The 20,207-nt window shown below is 41.1% G+C and overlaps 1 protein-coding gene across 2 annotated transcripts in view; it reads left to right on the plus strand.

The window, feature by feature from the left end:
• The first annotated feature begins 1,442 nt into the window (after positions 1–1,442).
• ABCB1 (ATP binding cassette subfamily B member 1) overlaps positions 1,443–20,207 on the plus strand; it is a 101,840-nt gene continuing 83,075 nt past the window's right edge. For both annotated transcript variants that reach the window (XM_052638705.1, XM_052638706.1), the window contains exons 1-4: positions 1,443–1,573; positions 2,152–2,225; positions 7,286–7,346; positions 19,106–19,292. In XM_052638705.1, the coding sequence (XP_052494665.1) occupies positions 2,158–2,225; positions 7,286–7,346; positions 19,106–19,292 (316 nt within the window). In that variant the 5' untranslated portion in view covers positions 1,443–1,573; positions 2,152–2,157. The remainder of the gene's footprint in view (positions 1,574–2,151; positions 2,226–7,285; positions 7,347–19,105; positions 19,293–20,207) is intronic.

Genomic DNA, 20,207 nt, shown 5'->3' on the forward strand with positions numbered 1-20,207 from the left:
CTAAGTTAAAAAAAAATCAAGGCAAAGAAAATCTGGGATAAAAGATGGAAAGAAAAGTACGGCTTTGAAATACGTTACTTAAAGTGCAGAAAATACACTATGCAGTAAAAACTAAAAAGATTTTCTTCTTTTAAACTTTTGCAGTGAGCTGAGAGGTAACTCCTCTAAGTCAGAGAAAGCAGACAAAAGGTTACAAAAACATCCATTTCCCCTGGGTTGACAAGCATGAACAGCTCTGATGTGAGTTAAGGCTGCTTTATGAATTTGAATTATCTTCACAATTGCCCTTACTTTTCATCAATTTGAGGAAAAGAGAGGACCAGAAAAACCTGCAAATGGTAACAGTAGACACGGCACTAAATTACAACTAAAGCAACATGTTAAAATGCACGATACTTTTAGAAGCCAAACAAAAATATAAGAGTTTTAAAACACCTTGAGAAAAACAAGGAATTCACCCGATGGCTAAAACCCAAAAATATTACACTCTTGTACATACATTTTTTTCCTTGAAATGTCCGTTTCGATTTATATGTTTAAGAAAAAATCTTCCTATTTATTTCTTGAAGCAGAAAGTGTTAGACGCTCAGTCATGTCCGACTAGGCAACCCATGGGCTGCCGTCAACCTGGCTCCTCTGTCCATGGAATTCTCCAGGCAAGAATACTGGAGTGGGTTGCCATTCTCTTCTCCAGGGGACCTTCCCCATCCAGGATTCGAACCCCATCTCCTGCATTGCAGGTAGATTCTTTCCCATCTGAGCCACCGGGAAAGACCAGTTATTTGTATGTCTCTTCAAATAAAGGATAAACATATACACCTTAGAAACTGTCAAACATACTGAAGAAAACACTTGCAGAAAAATTTCACCTGGCGTTTTAAAAAATGCTGCTTGGAAGGGAATTTTATTTTTTCACCATATCTTTAATTTGTTGTTATAAAGACAAAAGTATATGACTTAAAGGAAAAAAAAACAACGATGTGTAATCTAATGAAAAACAAAATATAAGAGAGCGGAAGGAATAACCTACAGAATGGGCAAAGCCGGATATTGTTTTATTAGAATATATTGGATGCGATATCAAAGAAAATTTCCCTTATCTACTCGAGTCACAAGAAGCGAATTCTATACTGACATTTATATCTATCTATATACTCATAATTTCGTGGACTTGTACAGACAAGGGCTCTCTAAACGTAAAAGCCCTCGGTGATTCAGCTGATAAGCGTTCCCCTGCTCGCCCTTTTCCTGAGGGGCAAGAGAAGCGAGGACATTCCTCCCCTAATTCCAACCTGTTTCGTAACTTGGCGCAATCAGGATTCGATAGAACCGGCCGGGAGCTGTCCCGAGCCTGCGGCTGATTGGCCGAGCGCAGAGCACCGGGCGTGGGCTTTGCGCAAGTTCTCCGCTCCCTGCTCCCAGCGCCACGGGAAGTCGGGGCGCGTTCGAGCAGCGGCTCTTCAAGACTCAGGAGCCGAGACCGCTGTTCGCATCCGCCGCGTCTTTCCGCTGGAGTCTGAATCTCTTGTTCAAAGGGTCACGCCTTGGTGAACATTCCGAGGGAAAGCCCGAGGTAGGGCGCGGGAAGCTGCGGACTAGACGGAGAAGGTTGCGGGGAGGATGGGTGGGCTCTCTGATTTCCTGAGTTGGGTCTCCTGGGGCGGAGGGCTTCGGAGGAGAGGGAAGGGGAGATGCCAGTTGGCAAGTCCACGGGGACTAAAAGGGGTGAGACTTATTCTCAGTTGGGGAGCTCTTGAGGCACCCGTCTCTAGTTGGTGTTTTGGGGTTTTTTTTGAGCTAGTTATGCGCCCTGGAGTCTGCTGTCGCGAGCCTGCAGAGCCAGCGCTGTGCGGGCAGCCGGGCTCGAGCCCGCGGGCAGATGGATGGCGTGGGGAACCGGGAGGGAGAGCTGCGGTGGAGGAGGGCAAAGTCCGGGCCGGGCCGCCGCCCTGCCCGTCGGCTCGCGTGCGGAGGCTGGACGCCTGACGCTGAGGCATGTCCCTGCGGCGACCCTCGCGGCCACGAGCCGCTGAAGCATCAGGGCGAGCGCTCCGCCCTTCTGCCGGCGGAGTAAAGCTGTAGGAAAGTTCAGTTTCACCTTAGCCTTCTGAGGATCTTACGTTTGACTCATTGGCTGTGGTTGCTCCTCAGGTCGCGATGGATGTTGAAGACGGCCGCAATGGAAGAGCAGGGGGAGGAAATTTCTTGAAAAGGGACAAAAAAAGGTAGTTTGTTTCACTTTCATATTTACCGTGGCTTGAGAAACTTGGGAGATTTGTTTCCAGCCTCCAACTCTGAATTAAACGAGCTGATGGTGATGGTGATGGGTTTTTGTATCTTAAATGCGGGCAATTGCGGAGGTTCGCTTGCTTGAGTTGAGCCCAGAATTTGCACGGTGAGCTTCTTCCTCAGCTTTCTGGTCCCACACAGGCCAAGGTTCATTTCCTTTCCTGTGTTTTATAACCTTCTGCTTTACGTGTGATGTTGATCGTCCGCGAGCCTGCTTTGTGGTCCAGTGTGTTCCTTCTGGTAAAACAGTCACATAAACATTGCATGTTAGTGGCACGCAGCAGATGGGACAGAAGGCCCCCAACTACTTTTAAGTATTCTTTTTTTCTTTTTAAGGCAATGGGTATCTGACTCTGGTAGAAGTAATTGTGAGACGAGTGTACTACCAAAGAATTATTAGAATGTTGTAAAATTATCCTGACTCTGTATAGAATTGGTTCTGTAATCACATAAGAAAAATAAATTAAGTAAATTTTGATCACAGTGCAATATCTGTACAGGAAATTTTTAATTTCACTCAGCTCTGTTAGTAATAAATGGTAAACTTAAATTAGTAAAGTTATTAATATTAGAAACCAAGCTTTTCAGTGTAAGAGAAAAGAAATACAAGTGTGGACATTAAGTAGACTTTTTAAAAACAATGTTGAATCTGAATGTTATTTCATGATTTTTTTTAATAGGTCAGTTTCTGTCCATTGAGAGCACACTCAATGTCAATCTTGGTTTCTCATTATGTTTCCTTACAAAAAGGAAATCTGCACCCAACAGAGAAAGGGTTAATGCCAATTGAGGCCAAGCTTGGAGTATCTTGCCGTACCTGAAAAGGAGAGGCGGAGGGCAATTATCAAAAAGGACACAGGAGCTGGCTTGAAGGGGCTTTCACCGGCCCACATCTGGGACCGTTTGAGCATCAACAAGAATAATGACTGTACTTGACTGTGAAATACTGAGTAAATTAATTTTTTAAATAAAATTCTGAGAGGGGGAGGAAAACTAAGGGAGAGAGAAGGGGAGAGAGAGAGAGTGGGAGAAGCTTCACAGAAAAATTTTGAAACCTGCATTGTTGTAATTGGTTCAGGCAAGGGATGTTAATGGATCCTAAACCACTCAGAGAAAGGTTGAATCTACGAATTAGCCATAGTTCTTAATTGGAAAAAGGAAAATGTGATTTTTTTTTGGTGGAAAGATACTGCAGTTAGTCACCTTAACCAGGTGATCATACCTGGCTTGGCTCTTGGAATAGACTGCGTTAGTGACGTGACACCACCTAGGAAGTATGTTTGCAAAATCATTTAGTGAATCTAGCTTATCAAGCTTTCAGACTAATGCTGTCCAATAGAAATATAATGTGAACCACATATGATGTAAACCACATTTGTAATTATTAATTTTCTAATAGCAACCTTTAAACAGTAAAAAGAGGTGAAATTAATGTTGGAAATACGTTTTAAGGATCCAAGTATATTAAACCTATTATTTCTACATGTAATGAGGATTATTAATGAGATAGTTTGCATTCTCTTTTACAATGTATCCTCAAATCTGTATTTCATACTTACTGCACAATTTGGACAAAGATTGAAACAGACATATCCAAGATGTGGGACATTCTATAAGACAGCTGCTTTTGTTTCTATAAAAAGTCAATATTTCCAGTGTTCTTGCCTGGAGAATCCCAGGGATGGGGGAGCCTGGTGGGCTGCCGTCTATGGGGTTGCACAGAGTCGGACAGGACTGAAGTGACTTAGCAGCAGTAGCAGGTAGGGAGAAGAATTTCTAGATTTAAAAGAGACTAAAGAGACTAATGGAGAAGGAAATGGTAGCCTGCCCACTCCAGTATTCTTGCCTAGGAAATCCCTTGGACAGAGGGAGCCTGGCGGGCTACGGTCCATGGGGTGGCAAAAGAGTCAGACACGGCTTAGTGATTAAACAACAACAAAGAAACAAAACCACCACATATAATACATGAGCCTTAATTACATCAGAGTTCTAAAAAGGAAAAACCTATAGAAACCATTCTTGGAAATTTTAAATGTGGATTGATATCAAAATTGCTGTTATTTTTATTGGATGTGATAATGGTAGGAGAACATGTGAAGTGCCATGATCTTTGCAGCTTATTTTCAAATAGTTTGGCGATTAACAGTTACAAACTTCGTTATGCATTAAAGAAACTAAGGTCAAAATGTTCACAGTTGTTGAATCTAGGTGAATTTTTAATGGGTAGTCATTATTAATATTCTTTTTGTTTGTTTGAAGGTTTTCATAATAAATTTTCATAAAATAGATTATATAGAGTGGAAGGTAGATACATCCCTTTTTGTTTTTAAGTTTTTAAACTTGGTACGTTAAACAAATACGTATTTTTTGATGCAAACACTTAGGGACATTGAAATAAGAAGTATTAAGGCTCTGTGGAAGGAAAAATTTATTTGATAGATTGGTGGTTTCCAGAGGTGGAGGAAAGGGGGACGGGTGAAGGGGGTCAAAAGGTCCAAAGTGCCAGTTACAGAATAAGTCACGGAGGTATAATGTACAGCAGTGTGACTCCAGTTAATAACACTGTATTGCATATTTGAAAGTTGCTAAGAGTAAATATTGAAAGTTCTCATCACAAGGAAGAAAATTCTGTGATTTTGTGTGATGACAGGTGTTAACTAGACTCGTGGTGATGATTTCCCAATATATACAAATATCAAATCATTCTCTTATACACCTGAAATTAATACAGTGTATGTCAGTTATACCTCAGTTTTAAAAAATTTATTTATTTTCAATTGAAGGACAATTGCTTTACGGTATTGTGTTGGTTTCTGCCAAACATAAACAGGAATCACCCATAGGTATACATATGTCCCCTCCCTCTCGACCCTTTTTGAAAAAGGTATTCAATAAATATTTGTGGGACATTTACTTATTTATTTTTCTGTAAGAGCCCATATTTTGAAAACAATATTTCTTTTGAACTTGCATATACTGTCATTTTATTGTTGATTGCTGTCATGGTCTGCAAACTTTTTTTTCAAACTAGAATTTTTTTTTTTTTAGTTAAGTAACGTTAAACTGTGCTCACCATTATTGATGTGAATCTGTTTTTTATAAAGCTATGTATTTTTCCAGTTTTATTGAGTTATAATTGACCTACAATACCTTGTAAGTTTAAAGTGTATAGCATAATGGTTTGAATTACAAATATTGTGATGAGAACTTTTAGGATCCACCCTCTTAACAGCGGATTCATCTGTATCATATAGCAGTGTTAACTGTAGGCATCTTGTGGCACATTGCGTCTCTAGCACTCTTATCTTATAACTGAAAGTTTGTACCTTTGGAGCAGCTTTCTCTCATCCTGTCTTCCCCCTCTAGAAATCACAAATCTTTTCTTTTTCTATGAGTTTGTTTTTTAAACTGTATATTCTAATTCAGAGTCATAAAGAAGCATGTGACTTGCTGATAATGTGAATAGGTATAATGCTTGGGTAATAGTACCCTTTGGCGTATTTGTAAAGATTCTTTATTAAAATGTGATTTTATAAGCAACTTCCTATTTGTCAGCGCTGTGTTGGAGCAAATGGGAATAAATGAATCTTCTAAGAGGGGTGACAGTCAGTGTTCCCGGCAGGGAGCATCTCAGAAGTCTGACACTGCACCAGATAGCCTGCTGTCTGGGAGTTAGACTTCTCCGTGGAAAGCTTGGCTTCGTTCTAACTGTGTGACCTTGGACAAGTGAGTTAACTCTTCTCACCTGCAGTTCTCTTGTCTATAAAGGAAGGATAAAAATGTGCCTGCCTCACAGAGATTAAGATGAAATGAGGTCTTGTATGGAACGTGTTTACTTAGCCAGTGTCTGGAACATTATAAATTCTTCAGAGTAGCCGCAGTTTTGGAGAATGAAAAAATAAATAAAAAGCTTAGAGCTAAAACTCAGTTTTGTATGGCTATTTTTCTCCTCTCATCCTGATTCCAGGGGTACTGAAACCGTGCCTTTACTGGGAATAGGGTGGAACCGAATCTGAAGAGCTATGTTTGTATATTTTGTGTGTTTCTCAGCAGTGGAACGTCGCTCCAAAGCCAAATATGGAGTAGACTCTGGATTTTTTTTTCTTTAGAAGTTTCTTCGACTGTTTGACCTTGCTTAGCATAAAGAACAAAGACATAGATGAATTGGCTTTTTGAACTTGAAAAGCTGTGAAAAAGAATGTATTTCTTCCCTGAGATAGTCTTTCTTTTTAGAAATAGGAAAATACAGATGCGGAGGTTGCTCTCATATGCTGGATGGCAGTTAGAGTAGAACACTAGTTAGAGAGTTTTGAATCTGTGCTCGAAATAATTGACCTTTCTCTGCCTGAGGACAGCTTTTTTTTTTTTTTTTTTTTTTTTTCAGTTTACAAACCATCCTTTTTGATGGTGCTTTTTCTAGGTTGTGTGTATTGCCACCATGGCCCATTTAGGGCTCCAGACATCTTTTCAGAATTAGATTTGCTCATGGAGAGTGATTGAATTATGTTTCTTTCTTAGGATAATTTCTGCCCTGCATGTTTGCCACTACTCTCCCTGAGGTAAAGGAATAATATCTAGGTAGAAGGATAGACTATCTGTTGCTAAAATCACTGAGATGATAATTAAAGGGATTAACTATGGGGAGCATGAGTGAGTTCTAAGTAGAAGAAAGACAGGAAGCTCTCTTTTTTTAGTGTTAGTTTTTCTAATTCCAAATTTCTGTGTCTCTGTCTATTCATCATAGAAAATTAGGAAATACCAAAGGCACAAGGAAGAAAATAATTTGAAATCTCAACACCCAGTGATAGCCCCGTGTATAGATTTCTAGGTATATGTAAACATAATTAAACTTTATAAATGGGATCATATTATAACCTGTTTTTTTAATGACACTGTAGACATGTTTCTTTGTTCTGGTTGTTGCTAAATACAAGCTCTACGTTGATTGGATATAGATTTACATAGTTTTTAAAGTTTTATGTAATTCTGTTGCTAGGTTTTTCAGTAAAAAAGATGAGAAGAAAGAAAAGAAACCAACTGTCAGTACTTTTACAATGGTGAGTTTGAATGTGTTCACTATTCTATATATACACACACACACAGCTGATTCACTTTGCACAGCAGAAACCAACACAAGGTTGTAAACCAATCTCACTCCAATGAAAACAAAGCAATTCAAAAGAAAAAGTGCTGTGCCTTCTCTTGAGCTGAAAAAGAGGTTTCATCTGGTATAATATTTTCTTGGGGAGTATGTTAATGAAGAGGTAAAATGAACTCACTTAATTCAGCTTGTTTTCAGGGAATGATGAGCATTGTACACAGACTTGCTGTGTGCAGAGAGCCTCCAGAGTCCCCTGTCCTGGCCTGGGTTTCAGTATTCTCTTAACCAGTTATGTCACCAGTGATATGTCAACTACACAAGCACTTTTCCCATTGGTGGTCTCAGTCCTAGACAGAGGAAACCAGCCTCATGGAGTGTGGTTCAAACAAAACCTGGGGTACCCTGTCGCCAAGGGCTCTAATCCTGGCAGGTTTGAGGTCAAAGTCCCAGGCACTCATAGTAGAAGTTAGCAATGGGTTATTAATTACTGTGGCTTAGTACCTGTCACTGTGCTTCGGTGCTGAATAACTGAAAATCTGGAATTTGAAAACCTTAATATACTTCTTTGTCTTATTTTCTGGTTTCCTGGTGGCCACTTAGATTTTCTTTAATCAGATTTGGAATAAGACAGGCTGGTTGAAGAGCCCTCTTTACCTGTATCCGTTTTTGTTTTTTTTATTTTTTTTTCCAGAGAATGCAGATTTAGGGGAACTGTGCAGTTAGAACCTGGAAGGCTTACTGAACCAATTAAGTCTTGTAGTACACACTTTGTAATTCAGACATAACGCACCACACACTTGTAAAATTTGTGTATGTGTGTGTGGCAGGCTATCTTATAAAATGAATATTTGTAAAATTAAATATTAAGTATGGTTACAAGCATAAAAAAGAGCTGCCTTTTACACTCCAGTGATCTTATATGAACATCATCTTGCACTTCAGTTGCTCTTAATAAAATTCCACCTTTGAGTCTGTCTTTACTCTCTTTGGAATTTTGGGGAAATGAGACTGTGTACTCGGGTTATTCTCAGAAATAACCAAGTGACAGTTTTTGTTTTACATTTCATTTTATATTCTTATATTCAAAGAAGCTTTGCTGTTAAAATAGGGTTTATTCCCAAGATTTAATTTCCAGTTCTGTCATTTTGAGACTAGAATATTTCTGTCTTTTTGTAATTTCATTTTTTATAAGTAAGTTAAATTTAAAAAATTAGTATTGTGTTTTAGAAAATTTATCACACCTAATATATAGAGGTAAGACTATTAAACCAGTTCAGGCCACCAAAGAATAAAAATCTGGAGTTTTAAGGACAGGTGATAATTACAACACAAATATAGCTTTTAATGCCATGGGTTGCAATAAATACTTTCTATGTGAATGCATTAATCTTTACAACTCCCTTGGAGATAGATACTGTAATTGTTTTAATTTTGTAGATGAAGAAAGGGAGGTGAGACTTAATAACTTGCCCAGGAATACTCATCAGGGCCATGGTTCAGACCTGAGAAAGTCACACTAAAACATAGTGCTCAGGTTGGCATAGGAAGGAAGGAATATATTCTTGGCTTTTTGATGGAAAGCTATACTGAGTGTTTATGTGGCTTTTCCTCATGCCTTTCTCTTAAAGGAGTTGACACAGAAAACTGAACTTGCGTATAAAATCTATATAGACAGAGACATATTCAGAATGTTTGACAGTAAAATGCTGATGCTATTAGTGAGAGAGTCAATTCCTAGGCAGGTTGATAAGAAATCCGGGTGTCCCCAAGGAGAGAGGGGTCTGGAATTCTCAAGGAGGAGGAAAGGACAAACTTTTTTTTGTCTACATTCCTTAGTCTTAGTCAATTATAAAACTCAGTTTACACTCTGTACTAGGGATTATACAACAACAATGTATCCTGCTTGAGGACAGTTTCTCCTTCCTGAAAACCTTCTGGCTAATCCTGTTATCTTAAAATGTGAATTATGAGAGTGAGTCTAGTAAGATCTTTACAACCTCCAGACGTTCTTTTGATTCATTGTAATAACTAATTAAAAGGTATATAACTCCACTGCTAACACTAGTGATGGGGCACTTTCCATCCCCCTTCTGATGTCTATGTCAGAAGCTTTCTCTGTCCCTTTTGTACTTTAATAAAACTCTCTTACACAAAAGCTCTGAGTGATCAAGCCTCATCTCTGGCCCCGAATTGAATTCTTCTCCTCTGGAGGCCGAGAATCCCGGTGTCTTTCGTGGCTCAGCAACAACCTTTCATTAGCATTGCTGATTTAAAAAATTTCCAGCTAAGATAAAAACTCATGTGTGTTGGGAGTTTCCAAGAACCCCAGGTTTGATGATTCACTTGGGGGACTCACAGGACTCAGCTTATTGCCATACTCATGGCTAAGATTTATTACAGCAAGAGGACAGAAAGCAAAATCAGCAGTGGGCAAAGGAAGGGAAAGGTCCAAGAGAAGCGCCAAGTGTCCTGTCTAGTGGAGTCAACTTGATTCCTTCAGCAATGAGTTGTGCCGACTCAGTGTGTGAAATGCTGTCGGGGAAGCTCCATAGAGACTCAGTGCCCGAAGGTTTCTGATTGGGAGCTGATGATGTAGGCACAGCGTGTACCAAAATTCCAGACTCACAGAAGGAAAGCAGACCCTCAGCATAAAGCACGTTGTTTGTACAAATCGTTCGGCCACTTCTATCAGTTAGGGTGATGGTTACTCTTCCCAAAATCCAAATTCTAGATGCCAGCCAAGGGCTAGCCTTGACTGCAGGCTCAGGCTTGCAGTGTTAACTGTTTGCTGTACACCAGGCCTGTTCACTTTTTTCTAGTAGAAGACTTTTTTTAGCAGTCTTGAGAAAATGATGACAAAGAGGTAAGGAATAGATTCAAATTTTTCTACTGGCCTTTATTTTCTCTCAGGCTTTGTTGCAACATTTTGTTGTTGTTTAGTCACTCAGCCATGCCCGACTCTTTTGCAACCCCATGGACTATAGCCCACCAGGTTCCTCCGTCCATGGGATTCTCCAGGCAAGAATAGTGGAGTGGGTTGCCTTGCTTACACTAGAGCCAGAGCCTTTAATAGCTTTAATCATTTATGATGTATGTGATTGGTTAAATTTTTATTTGCTTGGAATTGACATGTTCTTTGGTGCAGTTACCTTGTGGCCACCTGGTCCTTCCTCATTGGAGACTTTACCATCTGGCTCAGTGTCTCCCTCTCCAACCCTGGTGCTCCTACTATCTTGGGTGACTTCTATGGTGTTATAAAGATAACCACTCTTTCCCTCCCCTTTATTCCAGCCACCCATGCACACACTTAGATCCTAGGTTTGTTATTTGAAACTGTTCTACATCTAAAGTGCCATTATGAAGCAGTTAGATAGAACTAGCCAGCTACTCCTGTGTCTTCAATCTGCTCACTGTTTCCCTTGGATCCTGAGTCCCCTGACCTGTCAATTTCCCAGCAGCCCCTTCTTGTTTCCCTTCTCTTATCACCTTAGAGCAATGATCATCACTTTGGTTATGCTCCTGCCTGAGCTGCAGAATTCCTTTCACCTGTCACTTGTCAAGCTCAGCCCAGGCAGATCAACCATCTGCTTTCTTGGTGCCTGAACCCCTACATCTGATGGATGCTGGAGAAAAACCTCATGGAAGCATGTATCCCACACAGAAATTTTCTCTTCCTCTTCTCGCTGAGTATGTTAAGCCCTTTATGAATTTCCCACGTCTCCCCACAAGCCCCAGCTCTTTGTGGATGACTTCCTTTTTTTTTTTTTTTTAATTTCACAAACCAAATGGAAGCCCCCTGACAGAAGTTCCTCAGCTCTTCTCTCAGTCTACAAACACCCTGGTACCCAGGTCAGTTGCTTCCTCCTCCCTCCTGTTCTAGCAGAGGAAGCATCTGGTTCTTTAATCGCCCTCTTGTGCACTGTGCTTTGGCTCCTGTATCCTCTACTTTCTCAAGGACCTCACATTATTGTGATTATCCTTTCTCTTCTCTATCCTCCATCTCTCCCTCTCAACTGGGTCTTTCTGATTGGTATTTACATGTCACCTATCTTTAATTTCACTAATGCCCTCCATTTCACTAAGCCTCCTCTAGCTTGCTTCACAAATAGGAGGTGACTTTGCTTTCTGTCTGTTTCATCTTCAAATCACTTCTTACATTCTAATTTGGCTCTGTCCCCACCACTCAGCGAATTCAGTGGACAGTCTGCTGACTTTTATGTAGCACTTGACGCTGTTCACCATATTCATTCCTCCTGTTTGCTTCTGCGATGCCAGAGTCTGCTCATTTTCCTCCCAGTTCTTTGGTTCTTTTCTTGTGTCACCTTTGCCTGTGAACTTAGAGCTCCTCCACCCCCAATCCTTGGAGTCAGTGGTATTGTTGGCCTTTCTCTAGTTTCACATGGCCATTTCTGAATCATTTTCATGCAGAACTCCTTCCATATTTGTTTCATTCTGCACAGTTATAATACCTTCTATCCATTGGCAGCAATATACCTTCTACTGATATCTAGTCACTTCTGCTTCTCCATTGAGAACCTTGGCATTTGATTGCTTCTCCTTTGTTCACCTATGCTCTCCACATTCTTTTATTTTGGTCACCTTATTAAAGTCTCCTAGGTACCACATTCTTTGACCTCTCCAGTTACAACAGCCTTCATCCCTACCTTCCTTTAGTAAATTACACTATGAACAAGACCTTTGGTTTATCATCTGGGTGGACGCCCATCTGTGCTGCCCTAAACTCAGATAAACCTCTTCCCCCTGCTCCCCCCAACTACTTCTGATCCTTTTTGCTTAGCCATTCTTCCTCAGTATCCTTTTTTTTTTTTTTTTTTGAGTATTTATTTTCTATTGCTGCTGGAACAAAGTACCGCTAGCTTAGTGGCTTAAAACAACACAAATGTATTATTGTATAGTTCTGGGGCTCAAAGTCTCACTGAGCTAAAGTCAAGGTGCCATCAGGGCTGGATTCTCCTCGTGGCTACAAGAGGGAATGTTTCCCTCCTTTTTCAGCTTCTACAGGCTTCCTGCCTTCTTGGACTCCTGGCCCCTTCCTTACTTCACTCATCATTTCTCCTACTACTGACTCTGATCCCCGTGGCTTCCTCTTATAAGGATCCTTATGATGACATTGAGCCCGCTTGGATAATCCAGGATAATTTCCCCATCTCAGTATCCTTAATGTCTGCAAAGTCCTTTTTATCACGTAAGGAAGCATATTCACAGGTTCCTGCAATTAGGATGTGGTGAAGCTCGGGAGGTGGGGCATTGTTCTGCCTCCCACTCCTGCTCTGGACTTGGTTCCGTCAACCAGTCTCTACCTCCTAGTCCCCCTGCTCCACGTTAGCTCCTCTACAAATTATCCTACCCATGGTAGTCACATCAAGTCACCTCAGTTCTTACCTGAAAACCCTTTATTTTACCCTCAGATGGGAGGTTTAGCATAAAAACAAACTCCCTCCTCTGGCCATCAAAGGCCATCTATAGCCTGACCTCCATCTCATCTCTAATTTCACGCTAGACAGGGCTCCTTCACCTTCTTCTGGCCACAGTGGTCATCGTGTCTGGTCCCTGAAACACACAGGACTTGTATTCACCCCGGGATCTTTGTGTGTGTTCTTTCTGCCTGGGATCCTCTGTTCCCAGATTGTCACGTGACTTTTTCCTTCCTATGACTGCTGACTCAGCTCAGATGTTGCCTTTTCATAGTGACTTTCCCTGCCCCACCAATCTGAGCCAGCTACCTGTCACCATGACACCTGACTCCGTGTGATATTTCTCCTGAATGATTAACCACTGTCTGGTTTCTTGTTTATGTTTGTCTTCTCCCTGAATCTAAGCTCCATGAGGGCAGAGCGATTTGGTGTGCTTTCTTCATTGCTGTGCTCCAGGATCCTAGAACAGTGCCTGGAACTTTAATAGGGACTTGCATACTGAATGAATGTTGAATATTGTGAATGATTGTTAAACATGTCTATTTTCTCTTTATTTGCATATTAGTAAAATACAAGCTTTATGAGGAGTGATAGTTTCTCTTAGTCGCTGTAGCTAGTACCTAGAACCATGCTTGATCCTTGAGTTCAGTTCAGCCGCTTAGTCGTGTCCGACTCTTTGCGACCCCATGAATCACAGCACGGCAGGCCTCCCTGTCCATCATCAACTCCTAGAGTTCACTCAAACTCATGCCCATCGAGTCGGTGATGCCATCCAGCCATCTCATCCTCTGTTGTCCCCTTCTCCTCCTGCCCCCAATCCCTCCCAGCATCAAAGTCTTTTCCAATGAGTCAACTCTTCATATGAGGTGGCCAAAGTACTGGAGTTTCAGCTTTAGCATCAGTCCTTCCAAAGAACACCCAGGACTGATTTTCTTTAGGATTGACTGATTGGATCTCCTTGCAGTCCAAGGGACTCTCAAGAGTCTTCCCCAACACCACAGTTCAAAAGCATCAATTCTTCGGTGCTTAGCTTTCTTCACAGTCCGACTCTCACATCCATACATGACCACTGGAAAAACCATAGCCTTGATTAGATGGACCTTTGTTGGCAAAGTAATGTCTCTGCTTTTGAATATGCTAATTAGGTTGGTCATAACTTTTCTTCCAAGAAGTAAGCGTCTTTTAATTTCATGGCTGCAGTCACCATCTGCAGTGATTTTGGAGCCCCCAAAAATAAAGTCTGACACTGTTTCCACTGTTTCCCTGTCTATTTGCCATGATGTGATGGGACCAGATGCCATGATCTTCGTTTTCTGAATGTTGAGCTTTAAGCCAACTTTTTCACTCTCCTCTTTGACTTTCATCAAGAGGCTTTTGAGTTCCTCTTCACTTTCTGCCATAAGGGTGGTGTCATCTGCATATCAGCTTGTACTTCTTCCAGCCTAGCGTTTCTCATGATGGACTCTGCATATAAGTTAAATAAGCAGGGTGACAATATACAGCCTTGATGTACTCCTTGCTGCTGCTGCTTAGTCGCTTCAGTCATGTCTGACTGTACGACCCCATAGATGGCAGCCCATCAGGCTCCCCCGTCCCTGGGATTCTCCAGGCAAGAACACTGGAGTGGGTTGCCATTTCCTTCTCCAATGCATGAAAGTGAAAAGTGAAAATGAAGTTGCTCATTCGTCCGTGACTCTTCTTGACCCCATGGACTGCAGCCTACCAGGCTCCTCCATCCATGGGATTTTCCAGGCAAGAGTACTGGAGTGGGGTGCCATTGCCTTCTCCGGATGTACTCCTTACTAGGTGCTTAATATTTTTCGAATGTTGAATGAATGCTTGCACGAATGAATGAAGTCATTGACTTTGGCCTCCAGCCAGGTACCATGATAAGATCATGCTCACCATCTTGCCTGCTGGATAGTACCTAAGCCTCTCCCCTGCCAGCACCTTCTACTTCTTTGCCCTGGGAAGTCCACCCCTTGACTTTCAGTCCTGATCACCCTGTTCCCTGTGTGATTCTGGTTCATCCCCTCTCTCTTCCTTGTAAGTATCTGACCAAACAGTTTTCATTTCTTGTATTTAAAGGGCTCTAATTGTGAATAAACTTCTGTCTTACATTTCCCTGGAGAAGGAAATGGCATTTCCTACTCCAGTGTTCTTGCCTGGAGAATCCCATGGACTGGAGGAGCCTGGTAGGCTACAGTCCATGGGGTTGCAAAGAGTCGGACATGACTGAGTGACTTCACTTTCACTTTATTACATTTCTCCCTATGTATACTTTTTTTTTGTCTACTTGATCCCTTACTTTAAGCTCCTGAAGAATCTTATTTCATATTTCTAAAACCGATGACAGTACCTGCTTATATTGTATATTAGTATTATATGCCTAATAAATGTTTCTATTATGAAGTACTGGTTTTAGTCCCATAACAGCTTTGTGAAACTTTCTGTATATGAGTATTTTCCTCATTTTATAAACATAGAAACTGAAGGTGAAGGTTATTAAGAGATTTTTTTCCCTCCAAAGTCTCCTTTTGAGTAAATGACAGAGGTGGGAGGTTGCCCTGAGGCTTTTGTCCTATTCAGCAATGTTACTACTGCCCTCAAATTGAAAGGTTGTTGTTGAGCCATGAAAGATGCTGGAATTCTTGGCCTCTGGAGGAGAGAAATTCAATCTGGGGCCAGTGACAAGGTTTAATCACTCAGAGCTTTTGTGTAATAAAGTTTTATTAAGGAATAAATGAGATAGAAAGCTTCTGACATAGGCATCAGAAGAGGGCAGAAAGAGTGCCCCCCTGCTAGTCTTTAGCCAGATGTTATATTGCTACTAGCAGTCTGCTAATTAGAGAAAGGAAATGTCTCAGAACTCAGAGACTGGCACCAGGCCCCTCACCTACAACATGCATTTTGAAATAACACTGGCACAAGGTGAGTTGTCCTGGGACATAAAATGATTGACATAAATCTTGAAGAAAGGCAGGTTTCCAAGCAAATACAGTCTCATTAACACAGCATAAGAGAACATTTGCATGAGTTTGTCAAGTCCTTCTGAGTCTTAGGCAGAACAGACTGGAAGACAGAGTCTAGGGTAAAAGCATAGTCCATTAACATAGCTTAAGACAAACATTTCTCTAAGAAAAACGCATTGGTTCTCTCAAGGTTTGAGAAAAGTTAAGCTCAGATGGAACCAGGTGTCCTCATGGCAACACAGAATTTTAAGAGAAGCCTCTTTTTAAATTTGTATAGAGAAGGGGAAAAAATCTAACACTTGTTTGTTTCCTCAAATCTTTGTATATCAATTATCTTTTCTTCCTCTATTGAGGAATTCAATACTTTTCCACTTTATAGCTTTTAATAGAAGGTAAATCGGCCTACCAGTGCAGGAGATGCGGGTTTGACCCCTGGGTCAGGAAGATCCTCCCGAATGGGAGAAGTATTAATCGCTTCCCAAGTGGGCCTGTCACAGCCCCAAGCCCACTCCCCTTACTGTGTCCTCTTCTCATCAGGTTTGCATCTCAGGAGCTCACTCGTTTTTTCTTGTGGTTTGCCTGCAATTAAAGAGTTTATGCAGATCTGCTCTGGTCTTTGGGAAGCATGTATCTAACTCATTGCTTTCCCTTTCCTTCTCACTATGGAGGCCTAATTGGTTTCCCAGGTGGTTCAGTGGTAAAGGATCCGCTTGCTGATGCAGGAGATGCAAATTCAATTCCTCTGTTGGGAAGATCCCCTGTAGGAGGAAATGGCCACCCACTCCAGTATTCCTGCTTGAAGAATTCCATGGACAGAAGAGCCTGGTGGTCTGTAGTTCATGGGGTCGCAAAGACTCAAACATGACTGAGAATGCACACAGGCATGGAGGCCTAATTACATTAATACCACTTAACATTTATGCTAGTGCTGTTAGGCAGCAGATATTTGACCCAAGCCACTTTCTGAAAGCAACAAAACATGTTTCCTCAATGGTGTCCTCAGAGGGAACTTTGGCAATCATGGTGTTTTAACCAAGAAAAATCTTGAGCTGAAAAGTGGCTTCCACTCTTGGGAATCAGAGTCACAAATACTATATTTCTTACACTGAGCTGTTATCAGTTCAGTTGCTCAGTAGGGTCCAACTCTTTGCAACCCCATGAATCGCAGCATGCCAGGCCTCCCTGTCCATCACCAACTCCCGGAGTTCACTCAAACTCACGTCCATCAAGTCTGTGATGCCGTCCAGCCATCTCACCCTCTGTCGTCCCCTTCTCCTCCTGCCTCCAGTCCCTCCCAGCATCAGAGTCTTTTCCAATGAGTCAACTCTTCACATGAGGTGGCCATGCGAGTTTCAGCTTTAGCATCAGTCCTTCCAAAGAACACCTAGGACTGATTTTCTTTAGGATTGACTGGTTGGATCTCCTTGCAGTCCAGGGGACTCTCAAGAGTCTCCTCCAGCACCACAGTTCAAAAGCATCAATTCTTTGGTGCTCAGCTTTCTTCACAGTCCAATTCTTACATCCATACATGACCACTGGAAAAACCATAGCCTTGACTAGACAGACGGACCTTTGTTGGCAAAGTAATGTCTCTGCTTTTGAAAATGCTATCTAAGTTGGTCATAACTTTCCTTCCAAGGAGTAAGCATCTTTTAATTTCATGGCTGCAGTCACCATCTGTAGTGATTTTGGAGCCCCCCAAAAATAGAGTCTGACACTGTTTCCACTGTTTCCCTGTCTATTTGCCATGAAGTGATGGGACCAGATGCCATGATCTTCGTTTTCTGAATGTTGAGCTTTAAGCCAACTTTTTCACTCTCCTCTTTGACTTTCATCAAGAGGCTTTTGAGTTCGTCTTCACTTTCTGCCATAAGGGTGGTGTCATCTGCATATCTGAGGTTATTGATATTTCTCCCAGCAATCTTGATTCCAGGTTGTGCTTCTTCCAGCCCAGTGTTTCTGATGATGTACTCTGCATAAAAGTTAAATAAGCAGGGTGACAATATACAGCCTTGACGTACTCCTTTTCCTATTTGGAACCAGTCTGTTGTTCCATGTCCAGTTCTAACTGTTGCATCCTGGCCTGCATACAGATTTTTCAAGAGGCAGGTCAGCTGGTCTGGTATTGCCATCTCTTTCAGAATTTTCCACAGTTTATTGTGATCCCCCCAATCAAAGGCTTTGGCATAGTCAATAAAGCAGAAATAGATGTTTTTTTCTGGAACTCTTGCTTTTTTGATGATCCAGCGGATGTTGGCAATTTGATCTCTGGTTCCTCTGCCTTTTCTAAAACCAGCTTGAACATCTGTTATAGATCTCTGTAATGTTCCAGAATGTCCAGTGCATCTCATGAAGCCCTTGTATGTAAGAGAAGAAGGAAGATGAAATCAGGCGCGTTCAGGGTGGTATGGCTGTACATTGGTACCGCCATGGAAAACCGTATAGAGGTCCCTCAAAAAATAAAAATAGAATCACACTTCTACTCTTGGGTGTAGATCCAAAGGAAGTGAAACATTAATTTAAAAAGCTCTCTGCACCCCAGAGTTCTTAATAACATTTTTTACAATTGCCAAGATGTGGAAGTAACTTAATGGTCCATTGACACATGGGTGGAAAAGATGTGGTATACACACACACACACACACATATAATGGAATACTATTCAGCCATAGAAAGAATGAAGTTATGCCTTTTGCAACAACATGAGTGGACCCAGAGTGTATTATGCTTAGTGAAATAGGGAAAGACCAACACTGTATGTTATCATATGTGTAATCTGAAAAATAAATGAATATAACAAAAAAGAAACAGATTCACAGATACAGAGATCAAGAGTATTATCTGTGGGGAAAGGGAAGATAGGAGGGGCAAGATAGGGGTAGGGATTAAGAGGTATGAAATCTTAATAAGCTACAAGGATATATTTACTGTATAAAATAAGCTACAAGGATATATTGTACAGCATAAGGAATATAACCATTATTTTATAATAAGTTTAGAGTATAATCCATTAAATTATTGAGTAACTGTTGTACACCTGAAGCTAATATATTGTAAGTCAACTATAGTTTAATTTTTTATAAAGTGAATAGATTAAGTCCAATATAAAGAGGAAGGTCAAAACTCAAAAAAAAAAAAAAAAAAGAAGATGCAGCAAATGCCTGCTTCTCTTAGGTTATTAGGCCAAGGTGGTTGCGATAGTAGTCTACAGCTAACTATTTAGATTTTGGATACATTTGGAAAGTAGAGTTAACCTTCCATGACATCGTGCTAATTGTTTCTATTGTCTGTATTTTCTCCTTTTTTAGTTTCGCTATTCAAATTGGCTCGATAGGTTGTGTATGGTGCTGGGGACTTTGGCTGCCATCATCCACGGAGCTGGACTCCCCCTCATGATGCTAGTGTTTGGAGACATGACGGATAGCTTTGCAGCTGCTGGAAATCCCGGAAACATAACTAATAACAACATAACTCTTCCAAACATAACTAATGCAAGTAAGTGTTGTTTGTGGTATTGATTTTTTTGAAAGCTTGATGAAAAATCATTGACTCACAGTGAAGTTTGTGGAGTCCTCACTAAGTATGCATGAATGTGTTTAGTGCTGTGGGAGATGGAGGGGTCTGGCTATAGCTCATATCTGTAATGAATTTGAGAAGATGATGTTCACAATCATTAGAACATACAGTGAAAGTGCTGGTAGAGATAGATAGGAAAACAGAGAGTTCTATGAAGTCAGAAATATCCCAGGCAGTTTCAGGAAAAGGTATTGGAACCTAATCTGGTATTTGAATATTAAGTAGGAATCAGTTATGCAGTTCCCTGACATATTGATTATGGGTATAAGAGACAGGAATCCAAGATGATTCTAAAGTTTTTAGTCTGAGAAACAGCATAAACTGGATGCAGTTACTATCAACTGAGATGAGGAAGATAGAGGGAGATCAGTTTTGGCAGTAGATACCAGAAATTTAATTTTGGGCATTGTCACAGGTTGGGCTTTTTGGAAACATGGAAATGGAGAAATGGGGGCAAGAGAAGCTGTGTGTGTGTTTAGGATGGGAGAATGACAGCTTGTTTGTATGCTGATAGAAATTATCCGAGATAGAAGAGAAAGTGATGCTTTGGGAGAGACGGAGAGATTCGTTTGAGTGCTGTCCTTGAGAAAGGAAGGAAACTTAAGCTTCAGAGGAAATACTTGCTTGAAGTACAGGCATGAATAGTTCACCAACAATAATGGGTGAGAAGACAGAGTATTTGAGTGTCAGTGCCCAAAGGTTGGAATACTTGGACATGAGGATTTGTAGAACTTGTCTTCTCAGTCAGATAGGAAGCAAGACATTTGGCTGATCAAGAAAGGAAACCTAAAATAAGTTCTGGGAATTCCCTGGCCATGTAGTGGTTAGGACTCC

The sequence above is a fragment of the Budorcas taxicolor genome, chromosome 4 (genome assembly GCF_023091745.1).
Source record: "Budorcas taxicolor isolate Tak-1 chromosome 4, Takin1.1, whole genome shotgun sequence".
In the NCBI taxonomy this organism is placed as follows: Eukaryota; Metazoa; Chordata; class Mammalia; order Artiodactyla; family Bovidae; genus Budorcas; species Budorcas taxicolor.